Source organism: Mesoplodon mirus (genome assembly GCF_964341445.2).
Source record: "Mesoplodon mirus genome assembly, chromosome: 12".
Classification (NCBI taxonomy): Eukaryota; Metazoa; Chordata; class Mammalia; order Artiodactyla; family Ziphiidae; genus Mesoplodon; species Mesoplodon mirus.
The window spans coordinates 22,861,941-22,885,929 of NC_138988.1; the positions used below are offsets into that span (position 1 = coordinate 22,861,941).

Genomic DNA, 23,989 nt, shown 5'->3' on the forward strand with positions numbered 1-23,989 from the left:
TATTATACAATATGAATGGAGTGCTAGATGAATTTATGTGAATTATTCCATGTTTGAGAAGGAACCATTAGGTACTTGTTCTAAATAAAATTCTTTAAGGTAAAGAAATTGCAAATGTACAGTTTTTCCACCCCTTCTCAAAACCTTTGGCATCGACTGGGCAGCTAGCAATGATGATTGCCCTGAAGATGAGATTACTGTGGCACTTCCTAGGTATTCCAGATCTTTAATTATTTTTAATGTCAGTGCCAAATGAAACATTTATGGAAAAGCTCACAGTTAAGCCAAGTAGGTTGAAAATTTATGCTTACATTGGTGAAATGTCAAACATTATATGGCAGTACTGTTTTTTTTTTTTTTTTTGGAGACAAGAATTCTCTTTTCCCCAATTTTTCATGACTCATCTTTTCTTAACTCATCTTTCTTACAGTTTGAAACTTTGTCTTCAGAGAATCAAAAAAGCTTTCTTCATCATTTTTTTCTCCAATTCACAGGAGCTCTACTTTTAAGTGGAAGAAATAATGTTAGTTTTTCCACAGGGATTGATTATAAATTCCTTCTCCATGTTGAATTATACTGGCCTCTAGTGGTTACCTGTCACAATTATGTTTCATATTGCTCTTGCCTTAACTCACTTATTGTAACACTATACCATATATTTTAATAACTTTTGAGAATCTGTATTGAGCAGCACAATCAGAGTTGTCAGAGGTTTGAAGTAGATTTCATCATGAAATTGATTAAACTGTATGTACCTTGTGCATCTATAAAGACAGCCATTTGGAACTACAGCATAAAACTGGGCTGGAATTCCTGTTCTCACACCTGCCTGGGCAGAAATTACGATCCTCCCAGCTGATAAGAACTTTGGAGTGGTCTGAACCATGATTCAAAGAAACAAACTGTAAAAGACATCTTTCCCAGTTGTGAATGATATTGAGGAATTATTACTTTGGTTAGATGTGATTAATGGTGTGATGTTTATGTTTTTAAAAAAATGTCCTATGTATTATATTGGAGGGTTCCAAGTAAAATAACATGATCTCTGGGATAAATGAAATGAAAGAAATTTCATTTGATTAAAATGAAAAAAGATTGGCAAAAAAAAAAAAAAGAACTTTGGAGTGAAGCTAGATAACACGGTGTGAAAGGAAACCTTACAGATCACACTGTGAGGCAGAAGTGTCAGCTTACTGGGGGCACACAAGAAATGGGAGATGACCTTAACAAGTCTGGAGCAACTTAGAAGACTATCCCAGGGTTTCTGGACTGAAAACTTGGACATGATTTTTTTCAGAATAATCTTAAAAATAAAAAGAAAATTAAAAAGAGGCACTTCAAGGCATTTATAAAAATGTGTCTGTCGGGCTTCCCTGGTGGCACAGTGGTTGAGAGTCCGCCTGCTGATGCAGGGGACACGGGTTCGTGCCCCGGTCCGGGAAGATCCCACATGCCATGGAGCGGCTGGGCCCGTGAGCCATGGCCACTGAGCCTGCGCGTCCGGAGCCTGTGCTCCGCAACGGGAGAGGCCACAGCAGTGAGAGGCCCATGTACCGCAAAAAAAATAAATAAATAACTGTGTCTGTCAATCAAGGAGATTCCCCTTTGGTACAACATGAACAGTCATTAAATAGATTCAAGACTACCCTTTGGATCTAGCACATAGGAAAGTACACATTCAAGAAATAAACTCATGCTGAGGGACTGTGTGAGATGGAAGTGGGCTTCCACAAACAGAGGGATTTTTGTCCAGATGTTTCAGAGAATAAAGAGCAGTTGCAGATGTAGGGTTGAGAGAAGGAAACTCTAACATATCAGAAAGCAAATGCTTATCTAAACTATGTGGATTCAGGTAGTGTGTGTGCATGTCTGGCCTTACCAGGTGCTGTTCACTTCCTGAAAAGCTATGTGGATCTTATGTGGTTTAAGAGCTTCTTTTTCCTTCCCTACATTTTTTCTTGTTTGTAAAGCCATCCTACACCTACTCCCTTGGGGTGTATTTTATTGTTGACCATTAATGGCTCAGTGACACAGTTTATTTACTTGATAAAACAGAATAGTGTGACTTTTGAGATAAATGTGAGGCCACTACTTGCAGCTGGGTCATTGGAGTTTCATGGAAGTTAAACATCATCTTTTGTCCAAGGCTGCAGACCTACATTTTTACTTACTAACCATCTTTTCAGGTTTGTCTCCCTGTTACTTGCGTTCCTTTAGACAGACTGGGAGGCCACATGAGGATTCGGACTTACTGAGCCTGTCTTTCATTATGCTGAAAATAAGAATTGCAAGTCACCTTCTAGGCGGGCCTTCCTTAGTTTTCGTTTGCAGCTAATAAACCAAATGAAGTCATTTCAGTGCTGAGAAGCTCATTTTCACCTGACAAGCTATCATTTGTCATTTATAATGGACAGAACCCAAGATACTAAAGGTTTTTGGCTTGTTTTCCTTTTCCGGCCTTTACCTTGGGTGTAGATTCAGACAGTTAATGAGCAGTAATTCCTGATTTGTAGGTGCTAGCCATCTCCCAGAAAGAACAAGAGAAAGTGTTTGAAAATATTCATTAAATGGCTTAAACTGAGTGTTCAGATTTTTCCATTTATTTTATTGTTTAATTCGTGTCCACGGATATGTTGTAAAGAGAGGAAAACTAAAATTAAGCTTCCAGTTCTAGAATCTGTTTCAGCCTCCAAAGAACGGATTTTCTCAAATTGAAGCTGAGTTGGTCAAAATAGGATGTTGTTATCAGTCTTGCTAGGAAATTATGGCTCACTCAACTCAGTATATGGAGGAAAGTTTATTTACAAAGAGATTGATAACGAGAGGGGTGTAGCAGGTATGCAAACCATAAGAGAAAGTACAAGAGCCTGGGGCAAGTCTGAAATGAAGACTTTCTCCACCTTTTGTGAAGGGACACAGCCACTCAGGACGACCTTGCTGGGAGGGACCTGGAGGAATAGAAACACCCCAACTTCCCTCTCCTCTTGCCAAGGCTTCCCGGATGCCAGCCGGGGAAAGGAGCCCATTGATGCAGCCCCTGGAATCAGCCTTCCGGGACCCAGAGGAGCAGTGTGGGAATGCAGATTTACAGCACAGATAGGTCCCAAAGGACATCCTTTGATTGTCTGTTGAGTGTGTGCCTCAGGAGGTAGAGTGTTCTGAATCCTTTGTAAAGGGAGTCTAACAACTTGAGAACTCCACTGAGGTCTGCAAAAGGTTAACCAGGAGTGCGAGATAATCAATGATTTAGACACTGAGGTACAAAGAGTTTGGTTAAATTTCATTCTAATCAGGCTGTGGGGAGTGTTTTGCCAATGTAGTTTTTAATTTGCTCCAGACATGGTATTCAGACATTTGCTGAACAGCTAAATAAATATATCAAACTTCCACACAACAGATTACAGTGAGGTCAGACAGTGATATCAGTAATTTTAAAATATTGTCTACAGCAGAGCTGTTTTTTGGTGACAGTGACATCTGATGCTGCTAGTAGATGTAGAATGAATTCTATAGATTTTCCTCTCCTCCTGATTTTAAATATTAACAGGCAACTGTCCTGCCCAGACATTTCAGAAGAGCCCTAATTCAAATGGGATATTGATTTTTAATAATTTCAGATATTTTAAATGGTATCTTTTTTGGAGTTTTCATTGGTTTATGTGTTTTTCCTGAATTAATTCACCTGAATTTAAAATTTTGATGCTAAAGAATATTACCTTCAATGACAGTTTTGGAATTTAAGATTCTGAGTGTAAGGTTTGGGGTTGGAGGTCATTTTACTGGGATGAATAAAGGGTGGGACTTCAGGAAATAAATTGGAAGCTTGTTCTTACAAAGAAATATGGCAGTAAACTGATTTTCCCAAATATACTGATGAGATCCATTATGAAAAGAAACATACGTATGTGTTTTAAAAATTATTTTACTTAAAAGAATTTTAACATAAATTTTAGTGTGTAATAAATAGCTTATAACTTATTGAGATCTTAGCTGGAAGCTTATATTTTTACTTTTCCCAGTCACATATTTTTCCATTAGGGGTTTTGATAAGAATCTTTGTCAACCCCTTGTTTTTCCAGAAAACTAAATGATCAGATAGATTTGAACAGATGTATGGGGGCATCACAGGATCATTATACGCCACCTTCATCTTACATAGACTTGTTATTTACAGAAACAGTGGGTTTTGCAATTAACTAAATTTATGTTCATTTCTCTGTGGCGTGAAGTGTGAATTTGTGTGGTCCTAAGTTTTGGCTCTGTCTGCCTAGCTAATTTTTTTCTTTAATTGATGTCAGTCACGTATAAAGGCAAAAAAATCACCCATAGAAACATTTTTTTCCTTTTCTGTAGGAACATTTACCCTGTGGAGATTATTATGTTACAACAGTAGACAGATAGACATCCTGTTTATAGATTAATAAATGGGTTCTTCACCAAGTTGCCAATTTTATGGGTGTTCTCTGTATTAACTCTCCAACTAATGATGATGGAGTATACATATTCACATTCATCAAGATGACATAAGTCTGAGATGATTGGACAAAATACTGCTCAGAAAGAATGAGCCAATAAATAGTCTTAATCTGCACCAATGTAGCTTCCATTACAAATAAAATATAGATATTGCATTATGAGCAATGAGTGTCCTGCCTTGAAAACAATTATCTGTTAAGCTGGGAAGGCAGTTTTGTAACCAAAATATTTCTTAACAGTCAATTTTAATAGCTCATTTCTTAAGTGAGCTCTCTCTCTGTCTCTGTCTCTCGCTGTCTCTGTCTCTCTCTTTCCTGAAGTCTTTTGAGGCTTCCAGTGAAAGCGTAGAACCAAAATCCCCTTGCTCTGTTTTTTCTTTTAGCTTCAAATGGCTCTGTGGCCAAATTACACATCATAGTAGTTTTTGCAAGGGCTATTTTAAACACAGGGCACTCAAAAAGAACCTTGCATTTGCCATTCTAAATGCTCAAGTGGTTTTTGTAATCCTGGCAATGGTTCTGATTCTCAATTCAAAAGAATTTGGAAAATGTTTCTGTAAAAAGATAAAAAACATGTCTGTGCAGTTCCCTTGAATCTCTGTGTTCTTCAGTCCTTTTCATTTCTTGTCTCCTATACCTGCTTTTAATGCCAACCAGTATTTCCATCTTTAGATTTTATTTTTTTTTTTTATTTTTTTTTTTTTTTGCGGTACGCGGGCCTGTCACTGTTGTGGCCTCTCCCGTTGTGGAGCACAGGCTCCGGACGCGCAGGCTCAGCGGCCATGGCTCACGGGCCCAGCCGCTCCACGGCATGTGGGATCTTCCCGGACCGGGGCACGAACCCACGTCCCCTGCATCGGCAGGCGGACTCTCAATCACTGCGCCACCAGGGAAGCCCCCATCTTTAGATTTTACCTTCTCCTGAAAATCCTGTTAATAGTTGACTTGAACCACCACCACCATGTTTACTGACAACTGGGGAAGCATTTGTGTCCCACACTTTGACTGGCTGAGGCATTCACGGTTGCTGTTCTTGATTATAAAAGCCTTCCAGTTTTGCAAATACTTGTAAATATAACCTAAATAGTGCAATGATTGGCATCTTTGGGGAGAAGGACCCTAGATTCCTGTGTCACCTAACCACCCAGTATACCAGCTCCTGAACACTTTTCTTGACAGTTCTCTGGGGATCAAATTTTCCACCCTTTGACTCTTCCGCAAAAAATGACTAAAGTTGGGTATTCTAAGTTAGAAAACAGATCCTCTGCTAAAGCTCTCATAAGCTAGAATCTATACTATTTGACCAGATTATTTTTTTTTCATGAAGCACTATATAAGCCTAATGCCTCATAGAATACACTTTAGAAAGCTTTGACTTAAGGAAATAGGCACTCGTCTTGGGAGCAAGTATGGCTTTATAATTTATATGATTCAGTATGCATAGTATCTTTTAACCTGTTAGAATAAACCAGTATTCATAATGGAAGGTGCCCTGGTCCTATCTATTGCTGCAAGTGCATATTCAATTTTTAAAAAATTTTAATATACCTAAACATGCATAGTTAATGAGATTGTTAGTGATCATGCTGGATGTGAATTGGGTTTTCTGACTGTCTGATATTTTCTTTGTGTTGAATAAAAGCCATTAAAAGAGGAAATTGTTGACAGACTAAGTCTTTAAGTACTAATTATCAAAATATGTGTTAGGCAACTCCAAAGTTAGGGAGACAAATCTATAACACACTTGCTTTGACTCTTTCCTCCACCACAATAGCAGGCATTGTTAATAGGTCACAGAGCTCTCTGAACCAGGACGTGGCTCCATCATTAGTCTCAACGCAGCACTTTGAATAGCCACTCACACAGAGTTACCATACCTCCCACTGGCCATTCCATGGTCTGATATTTAAAATCCATATCAACAGTGATGTCTCTAATGGCATAATTCTCCATTAGAATTTTCTTGATCATAAGAATAGAAATAATAGCTTTGGCAAAGGGATAAATTTCAGCGCATCAGAAAGGGGAGAAGGGGGGCTTAACAGTCTGCAGAGAGGGGTCTTGTAAGGACATCTGTCCCAGTTCAGGAGGGACTCTGGGTTTTGGACTCACTCTTATAGCATCATGACCCCTCCATAGTCCTATCTAAGTAGGGATTGCAAACCACAAACTCTGGACAACTCTTTTATCAGTAAACAGGGAACATTTTGGGTTGAAAAGAACCAAAACCATTGGTCCACAAAACTATAAAAGATATCTTACCTCTGGTCCATTATAATTGAGCAGTGAGATTTTGAAAACAAGAAATAGTTGGACACCAGAATATAGAACTCAGGACTGTGCCCTTGAAGCTTGGAAATAAAACCAAAATAGAACTGGGGCTCTTGATTAGTCATAGAAGTGACTGAAAGACAGTCAGAGGGAGTGGAAAGACCATGGACTTTGAAGTAAGACTGACTTGGTCGAAATCCTCACTCCACTGCTTAATATCTATGTGCCCTTGGACAACTTACTTAAGCTCCTTGAGTCTCAGCTTACTTGCCAGGAAAGGTTGTAGTTCATCACTCTTAGCACGTAGGAAAATTAACATGCAATAAATGCTAATCCTCCATACCATTTTACTTATTCTAGCGAGGAGAAGATTGTAGGATACACGTATGGTGAAGAATTCAGGAATAAGTAAATAGAACAAGGATGATTTAGACACATTTTCCTTGTTTCACCCTGGGTGGTCTCAGAGGTCAAGCTTAATGGAAACTTGGCTCTCCAATAAAATATTGTTCATCCATCAGATGTCATTTCCATGCTATCAGTTTTGTGATAACAGATATTCCAAAGTTGGAATAAAATGGTTGGGTGTTTATCTTGATTAATTAAAAATGCTGAAATGTTGTTTGGGATTAAGAGTGATATTTAAGATATTTCCTTTTCTGAGCTTTTCAGGTTGGATTGTTTACTCACTAAAAGCATTTCTTCCTCGGAAGAAACTAAAAGGGCAGAGTGGGCAGGTGTTTTTCAAGAAGTACTATATTGTACTATAAGTACTATTGTAAATCTGGACATCATTTGCTAATAACCCAAGGATCCTAGGGCTTGATTTCATACAAAAGAAAATAATTTCAAACTTCAAGAATAAACTGAAAGTAGAAAAGCAAGCCGTAGAAGCTCACTCAGATTTCAGCAAAAGGCAAATCTGGTCCCAAGTGGACTGATCTGTCGGCTTATTTGTAAGATTACAGCAAATCCCAAGATTGCATGCCTCACCTGAATCACTTCCTTTTTGACTGAATCCATTTAGACTCCCCTCTAATTTAGCAGAGTGTTTTTATTAAAGCCAGGCATAGAAACATCAATTTTCCAAGCTGCATCTAATTTCCTTCACCATTTATTTTCCTTCATTGGACGCCAATGGATTAGAAGACATGATTAGAATTCAGCAGGAAAATAAAAACAACCACAAAAAAGAGAAAAACAGTTCCACAAAAACAGATGCTTAAATAAGAGCAACAACTTTCAGAATGAAAATAACTTGTGATTAAAAGAAAGTCCTTATCTTGCCTAATGTAAACATGCTTGCTTGATTTTTATCAGCAGTGCCTACTGCACTGGGACTAAATTAGCAACCTGAACTGGAAGAAGCAGACAAAACCCAGTAGTTGCACTTACTATGTTTAATGTATACACTACAGTGTGTTTTAAATGCAGTATAGTACTTAACTATTTGCAATAATCGTTGCAAAATGGCAGGCTTATTGCTGAAGTCTTTCTATTTGTTCATTTCCAGCCAGTGTCAGGGAGAGAAAAAGAATAAAGCAAAGGCATTCAAGTCATTTTATGAACTTGCTAAAGGTACAGGTTTGTTCCAAAGGAATGATATTAATGTTGGAATGGACACATTTATTTAATCAGCCATCGCTACAGCCTAGGTACATTAATGCTGTTGGTGAGAGCGAGAAAATGGTCCAACAAAGGAAGAGCACTTAAAATCTGAAAACCCACTATCAAAGAAATATCAAATGATGCAAAAGAGGAGTGATGGTTGCACTGAATTTGAGGATAGCCATCAGTCAAATTGTGTTGGTGTCAGGGGGTGGCAAACTATGGCCCATGGGCCAAATCTGGCCTCCCACTTGTTTATGCGAATAAAGTTTTATTGAAACAGTTTGCTTATTCATTTACATATTGTCTGTGACCACTTTAATGTTGCAACAGCAGAGTTGAGTAGCTGGAACAGAGACTGGCCCTCAAAGCCGACTAGCCCTTAACAGAACAAGTTTGCTAACCCCTCATGTATGTCAGCAGCGCCCCTACGATCACCCGACAGCCCTGCGTGTGGTATGGTAAAACAAACCCTGGTTGAAACTATGACTCCTTAATAGCTAAGAAACCCTGAACTCTCAGAGCCTCAGTCTATCCATGAAATAGAGGTTATAAAACCTATCTTATAAACTTAATGTGAGTGTACTGCGGATGATGCTGAATAAATGATAGTTTCCTTGCCAGATGCCCTGAAGTCTTTATAGGTGTCTAGAAATCAAAGGCTTTTCAATCCCCTAGTCATGGCGTTTGCTCTGTAAGACTGATTTGGTTCGTGATGCTGTGGTCCATCTCATTTCCCACCACTTAACTTTGCAAGCCCCAGCCTCCTGTTACTCCTCCAGGTTCAGTTCAGTTTCTCAAAGGCACCAAGTTCTCTTCTGCCCCCTTGACCTTTGCCCATGGTGTTCTCTTGTCTCAAAGTACTTACTCTTCATTCCTCTCATACTCTACCTGGCCTCTTCCAGACTGTCCTTCAGATCCTACGCTAAATGTCACTGCCTACACGAGGCCCTCCCTGACCACCCAGTGTAACATGAGTCCTGTCCTATGATCTCAAAATACCCAAAGTCTCCCTCCCCTTCATAACCGGTATCACGGTTTACGATTTCAGATATGGATACAGAACATTTTTTGGTCTGTTTTAGAAAAGTCTTTCTTGTCAGCCTAGCTACTGGACCACACTCAATGGTTAAAAGAGTGCCTAGCACAGAGTAGGCTTTCAAGAATATATTGTTTCATTCAGCAATCTGTCAATATTTGCCTGTCATTAAAAGGAGTCAGGATAACCTTAAAGAAAAAAAAAAAAAAACTAAAGTTTTGATTCTGATGACATACTAGCTGCATAATTTGGTACAAGTCATTTTTACCTCTCTGAGCCTCACTTTTCTCATCTGTAAAATGGGATAGGTGTTACCTACCTCACATGTTTATGGCAGAATCCGCTCTGGTTATGAATGAGAAAATACTAAGCAAAGTACATATTGTGGGACCTCAGTAGGTTTGCTGTCTCCAAAAGATATTTGATGGTAAAGCTGTAGCCCCAGTGATTCTCCAGATCTTTGGTACTCTCAGTTTTCTTATCTGCAAAATGGAGATAAAAATTATATCCATCTCATATACTACTTATGTGTTAAATGTGTTAATATATGTAAAAAAGAATACTGCCAACCACCTGACAGATACCTAGTAAACATTAGCTATTGTTGAATTTGTGATTATTGTTAATCTTTCAATTCTTAAAGATTATGAACACTTTTCTGGGGAAAGTGCACATTCTAACAAAATTTTGTAAATAGTTGCAAAGAGTTCACAATTCCCCTGTGCTATCTCTATATGCTGTAAGTTACCCTTTGCCATTATCTGCCTTTGAGGCCAAATTCTAAAGAAGCAGCTTAGAGGACTTACCTAAAATTATGTCCCAAAATTGTATGTGTGTGAACTTATCTGACTGAGCTTGCCTAACGTTCATTAGATTCTGAAAAGGATTACGTTCCCCAAAAAGGGTTTTAGCTGGGATTTTTGTTTGTTCATTTAGGGTTGAGAGGAGCTTGATAAATACCAAAGGCTGTAGCTTTTCTTCTTTGGAAGTTCATTCTTTACTTTTAATTGTGGACTGACATCTGCAGCCAGAGTGTATTTTGCAAAGCCAAATACGTGCAGACATTTGAAAAACCTGCATTTGGACTGCCCGGCCACCTGCACAGCTGCCAACAGCTGCCACCACAGACTCCTCCTTGGGAGTAGCTGTCTGGGGTCCAGGGACCTGTGCAGTGGATCTGGCACCATAACTGCCTTGCTAGATGATCTTTCCTTTTGTGAAACAGTAAATAGCAACCCTTGTAATCCTCAGCCGAGAATGTAGAAAAGCCTGCTCCTGAAAGCACCTAGGAATCTTCTGGGAGAGTTTTGGATTCGTAAATAGACCTAGCACTGACTTTTTAAAACATGCCCTTTGAGATCAGCTCGGTGCTTTGTGACCGCCTGGAGGGGTGGGATAGGGAGGGTGGGAGGGAGGGAGATGCATGAGGGAAGGGATGTGGGAATAGATGTATATGTATGACTGATTCACTTTGTTATAAAGCAGAAACTAATAATAAAAAAAAAAAACATGCCCTTTGCCAGGGGGGAATAAAAAGACTATTAAAAAATTTCTATTGGTATTGTCATGGAGCAGCAATTAGGGGTTGTAATAATAAATGAACACGTGAGGCACACATTGAAAATTTGACATGCTTTATAAATGCCAAGTAATAATAATGATGTCACAAGGCTTTCATTTTCAAACTGTCTTAATTTCTTTCTCAGTTTGAGATTGCAGATTACAGTAGTTAATTATTGGCCCAGAGTGAAACCTTAAATCAGATTTCCATTAAAGTGTGTGACTGCAACAAATTACTTTACAGGAGGAGAGAATGGCATTGTCTCTGGTGGTGTGGGGTCTTCCCATCACTCCTAGTGGTGATTTCCTCTTGGTGCTCTGTGATATGCCACATGTCCTAAATGATCCCATGTCCCTGAGCTACACAGCGTGTGTACTTCTGTGTCTTGCTGCTCTTGCAAAAATTCTAACTTGTTTGTTAGTATCACTCAAACTCTTTCTCTCCTCCCTCTCAAACTCTTTCTCTTCTCTCTCTCTCTCTCTCTCTCTCTCTCTCTCTCTCTCTCTCTCTCTCTCTCTCTCTCTCACGTTCTCTCATGCTCCCTCTCTCACTGCTGGTCTTTCTCACTCTCATGCTCTCACATGGTTGCTCTATATTTCTCATCTCATGTTTACTCATGCATTCATTCTTCTCTCTGTCCCTGTCTCCCTTTCCCATCACTCTCCCTCTACCCCTGAGGGAGACTTTCAAAGCTTGTCTTCACCCAGCTCTGGGAAAAAAAGGAATAAGCCAAAAGAACCAAGTTCCCATCCCTGGCCTCTAGTGCCTGCCACTCTTTACCTCACCTGTATTTTCTCAGGTTACTTCCCCATTCAGCCTGTAGGTCCTGAATGAACTAACTTGGGTGACAGCTCTGCCTTCATCCTGGCTGCCCTCTTTACCTAAGTTCCTGCTCGCTCTTTCCCTTTGTCACCTGGAACATCACTTCTTCCCAGAAGGCCCTTCTCGCTACAGCAGTCTGTACCACTGGTCGGTGCCCTGGTCTTAGCTCTGTGAGACTAAGGAGACAGGATTGTAATTGCCAGTTTGCTGGTCTGCCTCAAACTAGTCTTTGAACTCTTTGAGGGCAGTGATGACATTTTATTCATCTCCATCTCCCAAGCACTTACCTCTGTGCCTGGTTTGGGAGATGGCCATTAAGTGTCTATTGAAATTAATTTAATTCATTCACTCTTGAAACCATTATTTATTAGGTGATTACACTATGTCATGGATTGTGCTAGCTGCTTATAAAAAAACCCCTGTTGTAGAGGAGCGCACAGGTGACCCACCCAGGGTGTTGTATCTTGGGCATGGGGATACAGGGTGAGAGGTGAATATACTACATTGGAGAACAGTTGTCCTTTTTTCAGCACACCTAACAAAGCCATCTATTCATCCACCATTGGAAAAGAGGGCTTTTCCTTGGGTTCAGTACCAGTTGAAGTGGTTGGCTTACTTTTAGGTACACGTTGTTGTATGAAGAGTGTCTGTATTTGTCAGATGCTCATTAAACACAATGAGATGCTGACAAGACTCATGGGAACTGATACTAAATTAGGCAGTACCAGAATCACAGCTCATATCTGACTCTTGCTCCAGGGTATACATCTACTGAGAAGCATTGGATCACGGGGCCAGGGGCATCTTCCTGCCTCTTGTGCCTCACTCCTGCCTATGGGGATGACTTCACATATGTTTGCTGTGTGTGGTATGCCTACTCTGTAGAACAATCATACTGTTTTAGATGGATTAAATAGAATAATTCACCCTAACTTGATGACACAGAAAAGCTTCACTGAGAAGTTGTTGACATCTGAACTCATCCCTAAGGAATATGCAGGTTGCACCATGGCAGAGGTATAGAGGAGCCACTAAATACTTTACTAGTAAAGCTTAGTTCTTCTACAAAAACTGAATGAGCCTCAGCTCTTTCTGAGTTTCTCTCTTGGACCCTGTGGAGTCATTATTGCTCTTGAGTGGTTTTTGTCTTCCATTGTTCTGGCAAGCTCCTCTCCATCCCACAGCTATTTGAAAACCACTGCTGTACCAGGCCTCAATGCTAACAGCATTTAATAGCCATCATTAGAAAGCAAGCTTCTGCTTACCAGTCAGCCTGCTGTGAATGGTAATGGGAGATTGCTTTTTTGGGAGTAGCTCCAGTGTCTAATTGGTTTGGAAAATACTGCTCATTTATTTTATCCTTAAAACATTACCTTTTTACTGAACTTCAATAAGTTTGTGTTTCTGTTACATTCAGATTCAACATAGGTGCAGTCTACTGAAAGGTTTTCTTCTTATACTTGCTGTCTAGGTAACCTGTCCACTTTCACCATTGCTTGTTGAAATAAATGCACGTGTAAATATCCATTAGGTACCTTACAGGCACATAATAAGCATCTAATGTCTTTTTTATGCCTTTTAACAACTTTATGGACTAGGTACTATTATTCCCATTTTATAGGTGGGGAAACCATGTTCGAGACAGGGTATGGCCTTTGCCCAAGATTCCAGCTCTAGCAGCTGGCATGAATGAAGAATCATTAGGCAATCTAGAGGCTGACTTAGAGCCTTACCACTGCTACTTGTTAGCTGTGTAACACTGGGACACATCATGTGAATTTTCTGAATGGCTTTATCAGCTATAGAAGGCTAACCCTCACTGTACTTACTGTACTGTAATGCAGGGATCAAAATTAAAAATGAGAGTTCATGTAATGGCACTTTTTAAAGAGTTAAGTGCTGAACAAATGTAAGGTATCCTTTTCTCATATGTTTTGTGTAGTTTAGCATATTGAAATAATGGGATTTTAAAATGGCATGCAACACACACATATATGCTTTGCAATTAGTGTAGCATAATTTAATTGTAACTCCATTGTTGAAATTTTGATGCCTCCAGCTTGATGAATAGCCATTATCTGTGGGTGTTATCAATTAATCTAGGTAATGAATTCTCTTCATTATCTCGTTCTTCATGTTAATTATACAGGATTTTCTTATAACTATTTATCAAGTCAGGGCAAGTACAGTTTTTTTGGCCCACGTGCCTTTTAGTATGGAATATGTACAAGCAGGTTAACATGATGGGTTTAAATTTACATTTCTGAAAAATTCTAGTCAGTGGCTTGAATTTTCTTATATCCTTGTAGTGTGAGCTTATATCTTTTTATTTTGAGGGTCTTTTTTTTTTCATCAAAAAGGTCATTATCTAAGATAATTAAGCTATCTCTGACTTTTGAGAATATACCTCTAGCATATCAAAGAGGTATTAAGGAAGCATAGAAAAATTGGAATTTCTACCTAATAATACAAAACAATATAATTAATGTTACTAGTTTTGAAATATTTTATGAGGTACCAGGACAGGTAAAAATTCAAGTATAAGCCATGGAGGGAAAAGACGTAACTACATGAAATTTTAAATGGCACTATGCATAAATAACATCCATTACACCTTAACATATGTTACATCTTACAGAAAAACCCAAACAAACTTTCTGGCCAGCCCAATATAAGACACAGCAGAAGACGGTGTATAAGAAATGAGTGGTGACTGAATTCATTTTGAATTCAGAGAAGTGATTGATAGGATAATCTGGGTTAATATGGTAATGTTATATATTGATATTTATTAATTAAATACTAAATTTTAACTTCAACATTTTCTGGGTCTTCTTTTATAGTTCATATTCTGTGTTTTTTTTTTTTAAGATGATTATTTTAATTGTCTCTGTTGTTTAGCCAATTATTTGGGGGAATGTTGACTGTCAGCATTTTGATGGGCACCTTCCTAATTTTTATTTCAGGTTGAAGCCATCCTAGTCAATATTTTTGGCGGAATCGTCAACTGTGCCATCATTGCCAATGGGATCACCAAAGCCTGCCGGGAGCTGGAACTCAAGGTGCCGCTGGTGGTCCGGCTTGAAGGTAAGTTACTGGAGATTTCCACAGTGCCAGTACCCGCCTTCTTCAGGATCAGGTGACCAGCATGTTCTCCATTCACAAACTTCCGAGACAACATTAGGAAACACTGGATTACATAAGATGAAGCAAATGCAGTACTTCTCTGAGCTTTTAATCTGCATTGCAGTTCTCCAAGAATGGCACATGTTATGAGTCTCCAAATTTTCCAAACATATTCCAGGGTGGAGCCTGTTATTATGAATCATATCATGAGATTAGTGTTCTGGGAAAAGCAGTCTTAGAAATGCTGCTCCAAGAATTTTTCATCATGAGACACCAAGGGTTCTCAAACTTTTTGGTCTGAGGACTCCCTACTTGTTAAACTGGAGAACCCAAAGACCTCTTGTTTATTTTGGGTTATATCTGTCAATATTTATTAATTTATTTAACTGATTAATAAATTAATTTGGTAAGAGGAATAACTACTTGGAACTTTTTAAATACTTTTTAAATAATAAACTTTTAATTTTTGTATTATATATTTTATATGTAAATATATATACTATATAATTTATGAAGAATTAAATCTTTTTAAAATTTTAGTAAGAATAGCAGCACTGTTTTATGACTTTGCAAATCCCTTTAATATCTAGCTTAATATTTGCTTCTGCAACAGATCTGTTGCAATGTGCTGTTTTGATGGAAGTATATGAAGAAAATCTGGCCTCATAGAGCTATGTATCTGGAAAACAGCAGTTTTTTATAATCATTTCATATAATTCTGAATATTATTCTTTGATACTACACTAAAACCTGTAACAGTGTCTTTATTACAGATAGGTTTTAACGTAGAATCTGAAACTATTTCAATGAACTTTTTTTTGAATTTTTAAAAATTTTTATTTATTTGTTTATTTTTAACATCTTTATTGGAGTATAATTGCTTTACAATTGTGTGTTAGTTTCCGCTGTATAACAAAGTGAATCAACTAATACTTATACGTATATCCCCAAATCCCCTCCCTCTTGCGTCTCCCTCCCACCCTCCCTATCCCACCCCTCTAGGTGGTCAAAACCACCAAGCTGATCTCCCTGTGCTATGTGGCTGCTTCCCACTAGCTATCTGTTTTACATCTGGTAGTGCATATATGTCCATGCCACTCTCTCACTTTGTCCCAGCTTCCCCTTCCCCCTCCCGTGTCCTCAAGTCCATTCTCTACGTCTGCGTCTTTATTCCTGTCCTTCCCCTAGGTTCTTCAGAACAATTTTTTTCTTTTTTTTTTATAGATTCCATATATATGTGTTAGCATACGGTATTTGTTTTTCTCTTTCTGACTTATTTCACTCTGTATGACAGACTCTAGGTCCATCCACCTCACTACAAATAACTCAATTTCATTTCTTTTTATGGCTGAGTAATATTCCATTGTATACATGTGCCACATCTTCTTTATCCATTCATCTGTCAGTGGACACTGAGGTTGCTTCCATATCCTGGCTATTGTAAATAGATCTGCAACGAACATTGTGGTACTTGACTCTTTTTGAAATACGGTTTTCTCAGGGTATATGGCCAGTAGTGGGATTGCTGGGTCATATGGTAGTTCTATTTGTAGTTTTTTAAGGAACCTCCATACTGTTCTCCATAGTGGCTGTATCAGTTTACATTCCCACCAACAGTGCAAGAGGGTTCCCTTTTCTCCACACCCTCTCCAACATTTATTGTTTGTAGATATTTTGATGATGGCCATTCTGACCAGTGTGAGGTGATACCTCATTGTAGTTTTGATTTGCATTTCTCTAATGATTAGTGATGTTGAGCATTCTTTCATGTGTTTATTGGCAGTCTGTATACCTTCTTTGGAGAAATGTCTATTTAGGTCTTCTGCCCATTTTTGGATTGGGTTGTTTGTTTTTTTGATATTGAGCTGCATGAGCTGCTTGTAAATTTTCAAGATTAATCCTTCGTCAGTTGCTTCATTTGCAAATATTTGCTCCCATTCTGAGGGTTGTCTTTTGGTCTTGTGTATGGTTTCCTTTGCTGTGCAAAAGCACAGGTTCCATTTGTTTATTTTTGTTTTTATTTCCACTTCTCTAGGAGGCGAGTCAAAAAGGATCTTGCTGTGATTTATGTCATAGAGTGTTCTGCCTGTGTTTTCCTTAAGAGTTTTGTAGTGTCTGGCCTTACATTTAGGTCTTTAATCCATTTTGAGTTTATTTTTGTGTATGGTGTTAAGGAGTGTTCTGATTTCATTCTTTTACATGTAGCTGTCCAGTTTTCCCAGCACCACTGATTGAAGAGGCTCTCTTTTCTCCATGGTATATTCTTGCCTCCTTTATCAAAAATAAGTGCATAGGTTTATGTCTGGGCTTTCTATCCTGTTCCGTTGATCTATATTTCTGTTTTTGTGGCAGTACCATACTGTCTTGATTACTGTAGCTGTGTAGTATAGTCTGAAGTCAGGGAGCCTGAATCCTCCAGCTCCTTTTTTCTTTCTCAAGATTGCTTTGGCTATTCGGGGTCTTTCATGTTTCCATACGAAGTGTGAAATTTTTTGTTCTAGTTCTGTGAAAAGTGCTAGTAGTTGGTAGTTCGATAGGGATTGCATTGAATCTATAGATTGCTTTGGGTAGTAGAGTCATTTTCACAATGTTGATTCTTCCAATCCAAGAACGTGATATATCTCTCTATCTGTTTGTAGTATCTTTCTTTTCTTTCATCAGTGTCTTATAGTATTCTGCATACAGGTCTTTTGCCTCTTTAGGTAGGTTTATTCCTAGGTATTTTATTCTTTTGTTGCAGTGGTAAATGAGAGTGTTTCCTTAATTTCTCTTTCAGATTTTTCATCATTAGTATATAGGAATGCAAGCGACTTCTGTACATTTTGTGTCCTGCTGCTTTACCAAATTCATTTATTAGCTCTAGTAATTTTCTGCTGGCATCTTTAGGATTCTCTGTGTGTAGTATCATGTCATCTGCAAACAGTGACAGTTTTATTTCTTCTTTTCCGATTTGCCTTCCTTTTATTTCTTTTTCTTCTCTGATTACTGTGGCTAAAACTTCCAAAACTATGTTGAATAATAGTGGTAAGAGTGGGCAACCTTGTCTTTTTCCTGATCTTAGTGGAAATGCTTTCAGTTTTTCACCATTGAGAACTATGTTTGCTGTGGATTTGTCATATATCGCCTTTATTATGTTGAGGTAAGTTCCCTCTATGCCTACTTTCTGGAGGGTTTTTATCATAAATAGGTGTTGAATTTTGTTGAAAGCTTTCTCTGCATCTTTTGAGCTGATGATATGGTTTTTCTCCTTCAATTTGTTAATATGGTGTACCACATTGATTGATTTGCCTATATTGAAGAATCCTTGCATTCCTGGGATAAACCCCACTTGATCATGGTGGATGATCCTTTTAATGTGTTGTTGGATTCTGTTTGCTAGTATTTTATTGAGGAGTTTTGCATCTATGTTCATCAGTGATATTGGCCTGTAGTTTTCTTTCTTTGTGACATCTTTCTCTGGTTTTGGTATCAGGGTGATGGTGGCCTTGTAGAATGAGTTCGGGAGTGTTCCTCCCTCTGCTATATTTTGGAAGAGTTTGAGAAGGACAGATGTTAACTCTTCTCTAAATGTTTGATAGAATTAACCTGTGAAGCCATCTGGTCCTATGCTTTTGTGTATTAGAAGATTTTTAATCACAGTTTCAATTTCAGTGCTTGTGATTGGTCTGTTTATATTTTCTATTTCTTCCTGGTTCAGTCTTGGAAGGTTGTGCTTTTCTAAGAATTTGTCTCTTTCTTCCAGATTGTCCATTTTATTGGCATATAGTTGCTTGTAGTAATCTCTCAAGATCCTTTGTATTTCTGCAGTGTCAGTTGTTACTTCTCCTTTTTCTTTTCTAATTCTATTGATTTGAATGTTTTCCTTTTTTTTTCTTGATGAGTCTGGCTAATGGTTTATCATTTTTATCTTCTCAAAGAACCAGCTTTTAGTTTTATTGATCTTTGCTATTGTTTCCTTCATTTCTTTTTCATTTATTTCTGATCTGATCTTTATGATTTCTTTCCTTCTGCTAACTTTTGGGTTTTTTTGTTCTTACTCTGATTGCTTTAGGTGTAAGGTTAGGTTGTTTATTTGAGATGTTTCTTGTTTCCTGAGATAGGATGGTACTGCTATAAACTTCCCTCTGATAACTGCTTTTGCTGCATCCCATAGGTTTTAGGCCATCGTGTTTTCATTGTCATTTGTTTCTAGGTATTTTTTGATTTCCTCTTTGATTTCTTCAGTGATCTCTGGTTATTTAGTAATGTATTGTTTAGCCTCCATGTGTTTGTATTTTTTATAGTTCTTTTCCTGTACTTGATATCTAGTCCCGTAACGTTGTGGTTGGAAAAGGTACTTGATATGATTTCAATTTTCTTAAATTTACCAAGGCTTGATTTGTGACCCAGGATACGATCTATCCTGTCTAGTGATCCTCCCTGTAACTCTGTTGTCAGCAGAGACCCTTAGTTACAATTTAGCTTGTAGTATACTCCTAGAAAAGAAAGTTACCTCACTTTTAATTTCTCCCAAAAGATTAAAAGGAGCACTTCTCTTATTTTCACACTATGCTTATTATTCCAGAAGTAATAAATGATCCCCATCATTTAGTGTACGCTTACCATAAATAGCAGGATGGTATACATGCTGAAATGTGCAAACTACCACATCTAAGATTATCTCCCTTAATAATCACTATTGACTATATCAAAGGTCTATCTGAGCTACTGGGAAGAAGCTTTGAAATGTCTAACTCTGTTAGACAGTCAGGTTTGTATCTTTTTTTTATATATTTGTATCATTTAAATTAAAACATTTCCAAGATATATGCCTGTGTTTTTTTAATTAATTAATATGATAAATACTATGTGTAAGCCATTGAGCTTTAGACATTAAGGAGGCTGCTTAGAAATATAGGAAATGATGTCAGTTACTAGATAACTGGGGAAATAAACAAAAAGAAAAATCAACAATACAAACTAATATATATAAAATGTTAGCCAGTGTTTGCCCTAAGAGAATCTGCTTCTCTCTTAGTAACAATAGCCATTGGGGCATCCCAGAGAACCACCTGGCTTGTGGAAATGTTGATACCTTACGATGTCCACCCTATCAAGGGGAATTGAAGATGACCTCAAAGAGGATACTGGGCCCCAAATTTATGTAGCCTAAAAATGTGTAGGGTGACCTTTTCTGCCACTTGCCTCCTTTCACGATAATAGCTGCTATCCTATAATAAGCACCTAAGACCTTTATAAATAGAGGAAAAGCCAGAGAGCTTCTCACATTTCCAGTCTTCAGTGGTATTCTTTTCTTTCTCTTGTGGAAGTTGCATCTAATGTAATAAATGACCTTAGATAGATGAAAGGCTCTCATGCTCAACATGGTCATACCAGGGACACTCACTAATAGCCATATGTGTGATTCCTGGGAACACAGCTGCCCCACACCAAGATAAGACCTATCCCAAAATTCTGTGGGTCCTGCATAATAAACAAGGGAAGATGGAAGAATTCTGCTCTAACTCTACTCTTGGCTCTGATCATAGATAACAAAATACAGAAATTTGGAGATATATTATCCATAATGATCCTGTAAAGGAAACTAAATACAAACCAACCTCTGTGCTCTTTATGCTAAGGGACTAAATTTGTGTCCTTTCAATTGTGCCTGTTGTAGCTCAGCCCACGTTTATTAGCATACCCTTTATCTTATTTTTTAATTTATTTTATTGAAGTATAGTTGATTTACAATGTCGTGTTAATTTCTACTATGTATATACTTCATATTCTTTTCCATTATGGTTTATCACAGGATATTGAATATGACATACCCTTTTTTTAAAGCTTAATCAATATTGACAACTATAATTATAGTACATTTACAGATGTGAGTTAGCAGCGAAATATTATAAAAGGAGAATTTCCAAGTTGAACATTGAAATAAGTAAGATTTGAATCATTGGAAAAAAGGAAGAAGGAGGAAACCTAGTAAAGGATCAGAAGCAAGTCATCAGATCTGTTCCATATTTGGGAGTTGGTACTGGGATCATAACAGTGGCAAAGACTGCAAGCCAGGACCTGAGTAGATCAGGAGGCTGTCCTGTAGAAAGGAACGGTTTTGCAGCAACATGTTATGGGTGAAAAGAACTGAGTAGGACAATCAAGTTAGTAGCCAGAATCTACAGTATTAGGTAGAATCTAAAACCCAAGCGGATTTGCCGCATAGAGGTAAAAGTGAGTAGGAACAAGAGCAGGGATAGAAAAAGAGATGAGACAAAGTGGGGAGCTGTGGTTCAAATCTATGACCAGGAGAAGGATGGCACAGTTGATGGACGTGGGAAAGTCAAAAGTGGAAACTAGATAGAGAGACTGGGAGAGGATGACACTAGGATCTAGTCATGCTTCGTTTGAGATGAAGCTGTAATATCAGATGGAATCTGTGTGGAGGCAGAGATGTGGGAATACAGGGGAAGATCCAAAGAGAAGTATGACAGACAAATGGATGTCACCCTCATTTTGAAGGGCCCAGTTAACCACACTTAGGACTCACTGCATTGGAAATTGTTCCCCTGCAGTACAGCTCAGTTAAAATGAGAAACCACTCAAAACCCAAAATGTCCTGTCACAGAAAGTCTTGTTCTTAGTGCTTCCAGTGGGGAAAAAGTTGCTAACTACAGGGCCCTCTGAGGAATTTCTCTTAGACTCAATGTAAATTTTTCATTTGCTTTCCTCTGGGTCAGAGCATAAATTCTGCTCCTCTCACAAATCTCTCTGCATTCAGTTATATTTTACCCAACCTTAGAGTATGATTTGGTTCCCTCTGTTTTTCTAAACAGAGCAAACTCTTCATTGTCAGTGGTGACAGAGAAAGACAAAGTGATACAGAGAAGTAGGAATATTTTGAACAATTCTAGTGATAGTTTGTGTTTAACTTGACACTATACTTTGTTTTAGCCTATAAACTTCAAAATTAACTTTATTTCTATTAATATTAGAATTGGTTCACATTCCCGTAACACCCACTATTGTCTAGCTAGTAAAAGTGAGAAGAGACAGGGGTGTCCACCAACCCAGCATCTATGAAAAACTGAGTGACACGTAAAAACTAAGTGTGGGAGAAAAACCTTACCTGAGTCTGAATTACAATAATAAATAATAACTATTGCTAATATCTATTAGCTGCTTTCTAAGTTTTTGATACTCTGACACGTGGCTGTATAGTCTGAATAAATGTGAGATTTTTAATGACCAAGATAACAAATATTTCAAAAGCCCAGTACTGTGATTTGTTACTAGTTTAGTATCTGTTTCCTATAAATAAAGCAGGTGGCCTCTCTTGGCTCTTATGTGGCCATTCAGAAGAGCCAAGTTCCTTGCCATCAGTCTCACCAATTTGTGGCCCACATTTTAAAGACTATTGCTGCACACGGTGTATTAGAAATGTCCTGATGTTAGAAGTTTTAATCAATCAAATCAGGCTTGTTGATTTAGTGGGATTTTGTGGACAAAACTTTGTTATCAGCTGTATAATAATTATAAGCTGTTTTACCAGTGGATAAGGAAAGGATTACTCTCCTCTTTGAGAATGGTAACTTTATAATTACATGTATTTATTTGCCTTATCAGAATAGAATTTACCAGCTGAGAGGATTATTTTTATTCAAAAGACTCCTGGGTAAATTGAAGAAGCACACTTTTGGGGGGCGGGGGGGGGGGTGTGTTTAGCTTTTGTAGACAGATGTTCCTGGAATGAAGAACAAATAAAATGAAATGAGTTTTATTTTTTCTTTCCTTTTTGAAATGTATTCATACTTGGCACAAAAATTACCTAGATGGTTAATTCAGCCCAACCCCTGAGACTGTTGAGAAATGTACAGGCATTAATTGACAACTTGGTGTATTCAGTGTGCAGATGTGTTTTAGCCAAAGCTTTGGATTTCACATGGGCACTTTTATGGTTCTGGATCAGAATCTGCCAGAACCTTAAGAGAACTTTTCTTTTTTAGAATTCATTTTCCCTTCTTACTGTCTCACTTCAATCTGCAGCTAACTTCTATGTCTCAAATATGCCCGAAGAGGAATTTGCTTTTCTCTCAGGTGTTCATTATGATTCCAAGTTAAGCTCATAAGGAAATAATAATGAGTCTAGATAATCTGTAGATTGGATCCTGTTTCTCTTAGCCAGCTCTTCTCAATTTGATTTTTCCACCCAATACCAAAATTTTGTTTCAGCAACATAAACATTTTGCTTCTCTTTTGCCATATGTCTTTAGAAACAGAAATCCCTTGTAGTCTCCCTCCTTATCCTTTCCAATCTTTCTAATGTTCCCTAAACTCTCTCTGAAGTTGTTGGGAACATAAACAACCCTGAGTCAGAAACTTTGTCTTCTATTTCTCTTACTTTCTTGATAAGGCACCAGCACCTCTTCTCCGTGGACACTTCTTTATACTTGCTTCCTGAAATACTGACAGATTGGAGCCACAGCCAGAGGAATGCAAATCAAGTGTCCTTAGCATGGACACAGGGAAACTGCTGTGTGATGGTTTGGTCTGCTTGAGAGGAAGAGAAACCCCGAGCATTCAAGCATTAAGGGACAGCCACCAAGCTTTCAGCTGTGCCTGTCTACTTGGCAGCCGTCCATTCGGCAAGGCTTCAGTTATGCTAGGGCATGAGACCCGGAGAGGAGATTATCCTTCTGACTCCCATCAGAAAGTGACCCTTGGCAGATTGACTGTGACCGACTAGCTTGGAAAAGTTTTCATTCAGAATGTTTGAGCCCTAGGCTTGCTGCTTTACACTGGGTCAGCAAAGACGAAGGGACCCCCAGCTGAGTGGTGGCACCATCCTGGGCAGAGTGAGGGCAGATGCCCAGCAGGGCCGGTGTCTGGCTCTGTGTCTGATAACACCCCTGGCCTCTTGGCCTTTCTGCACATTTCCCAGCTGTGCTCTGTACCGAGTTTTCATCTTCTCTTCCTTTCTCAGTTCCTGCTCCCTGCAAGATGAGATGGACCTGGTCCCCGCCTGCACCCCAGCCTCACCAAGCACATCTTCCCTTCTGTCCATGTTTCAGTTCTGGGGCGGCTGTCACTGGGAACGTGGCTCCT

At 38.4% G+C, this 23,989-nt stretch overlaps 1 protein-coding gene across 4 annotated transcripts in view; it reads left to right on the forward strand.

The window, feature by feature from the left end:
- SUCLG2 (succinate-CoA ligase GDP-forming subunit beta) overlaps positions 1 to 23,989 on the forward strand; it is a 306,029-nt gene that overhangs the window by 217,124 nt on the left and 64,916 nt on the right. For all 4 annotated transcript variants that reach the window (XM_082638974.1, XM_082638972.1, XM_082638971.1 and 1 more), the window contains exon 10: positions 14,743 to 14,863. In XM_082638974.1, the coding sequence (XP_082495100.1) occupies positions 14,743 to 14,863 (121 nt within the window). The remainder of the gene's footprint in view (positions 1 to 14,742; positions 14,864 to 23,989) is intronic.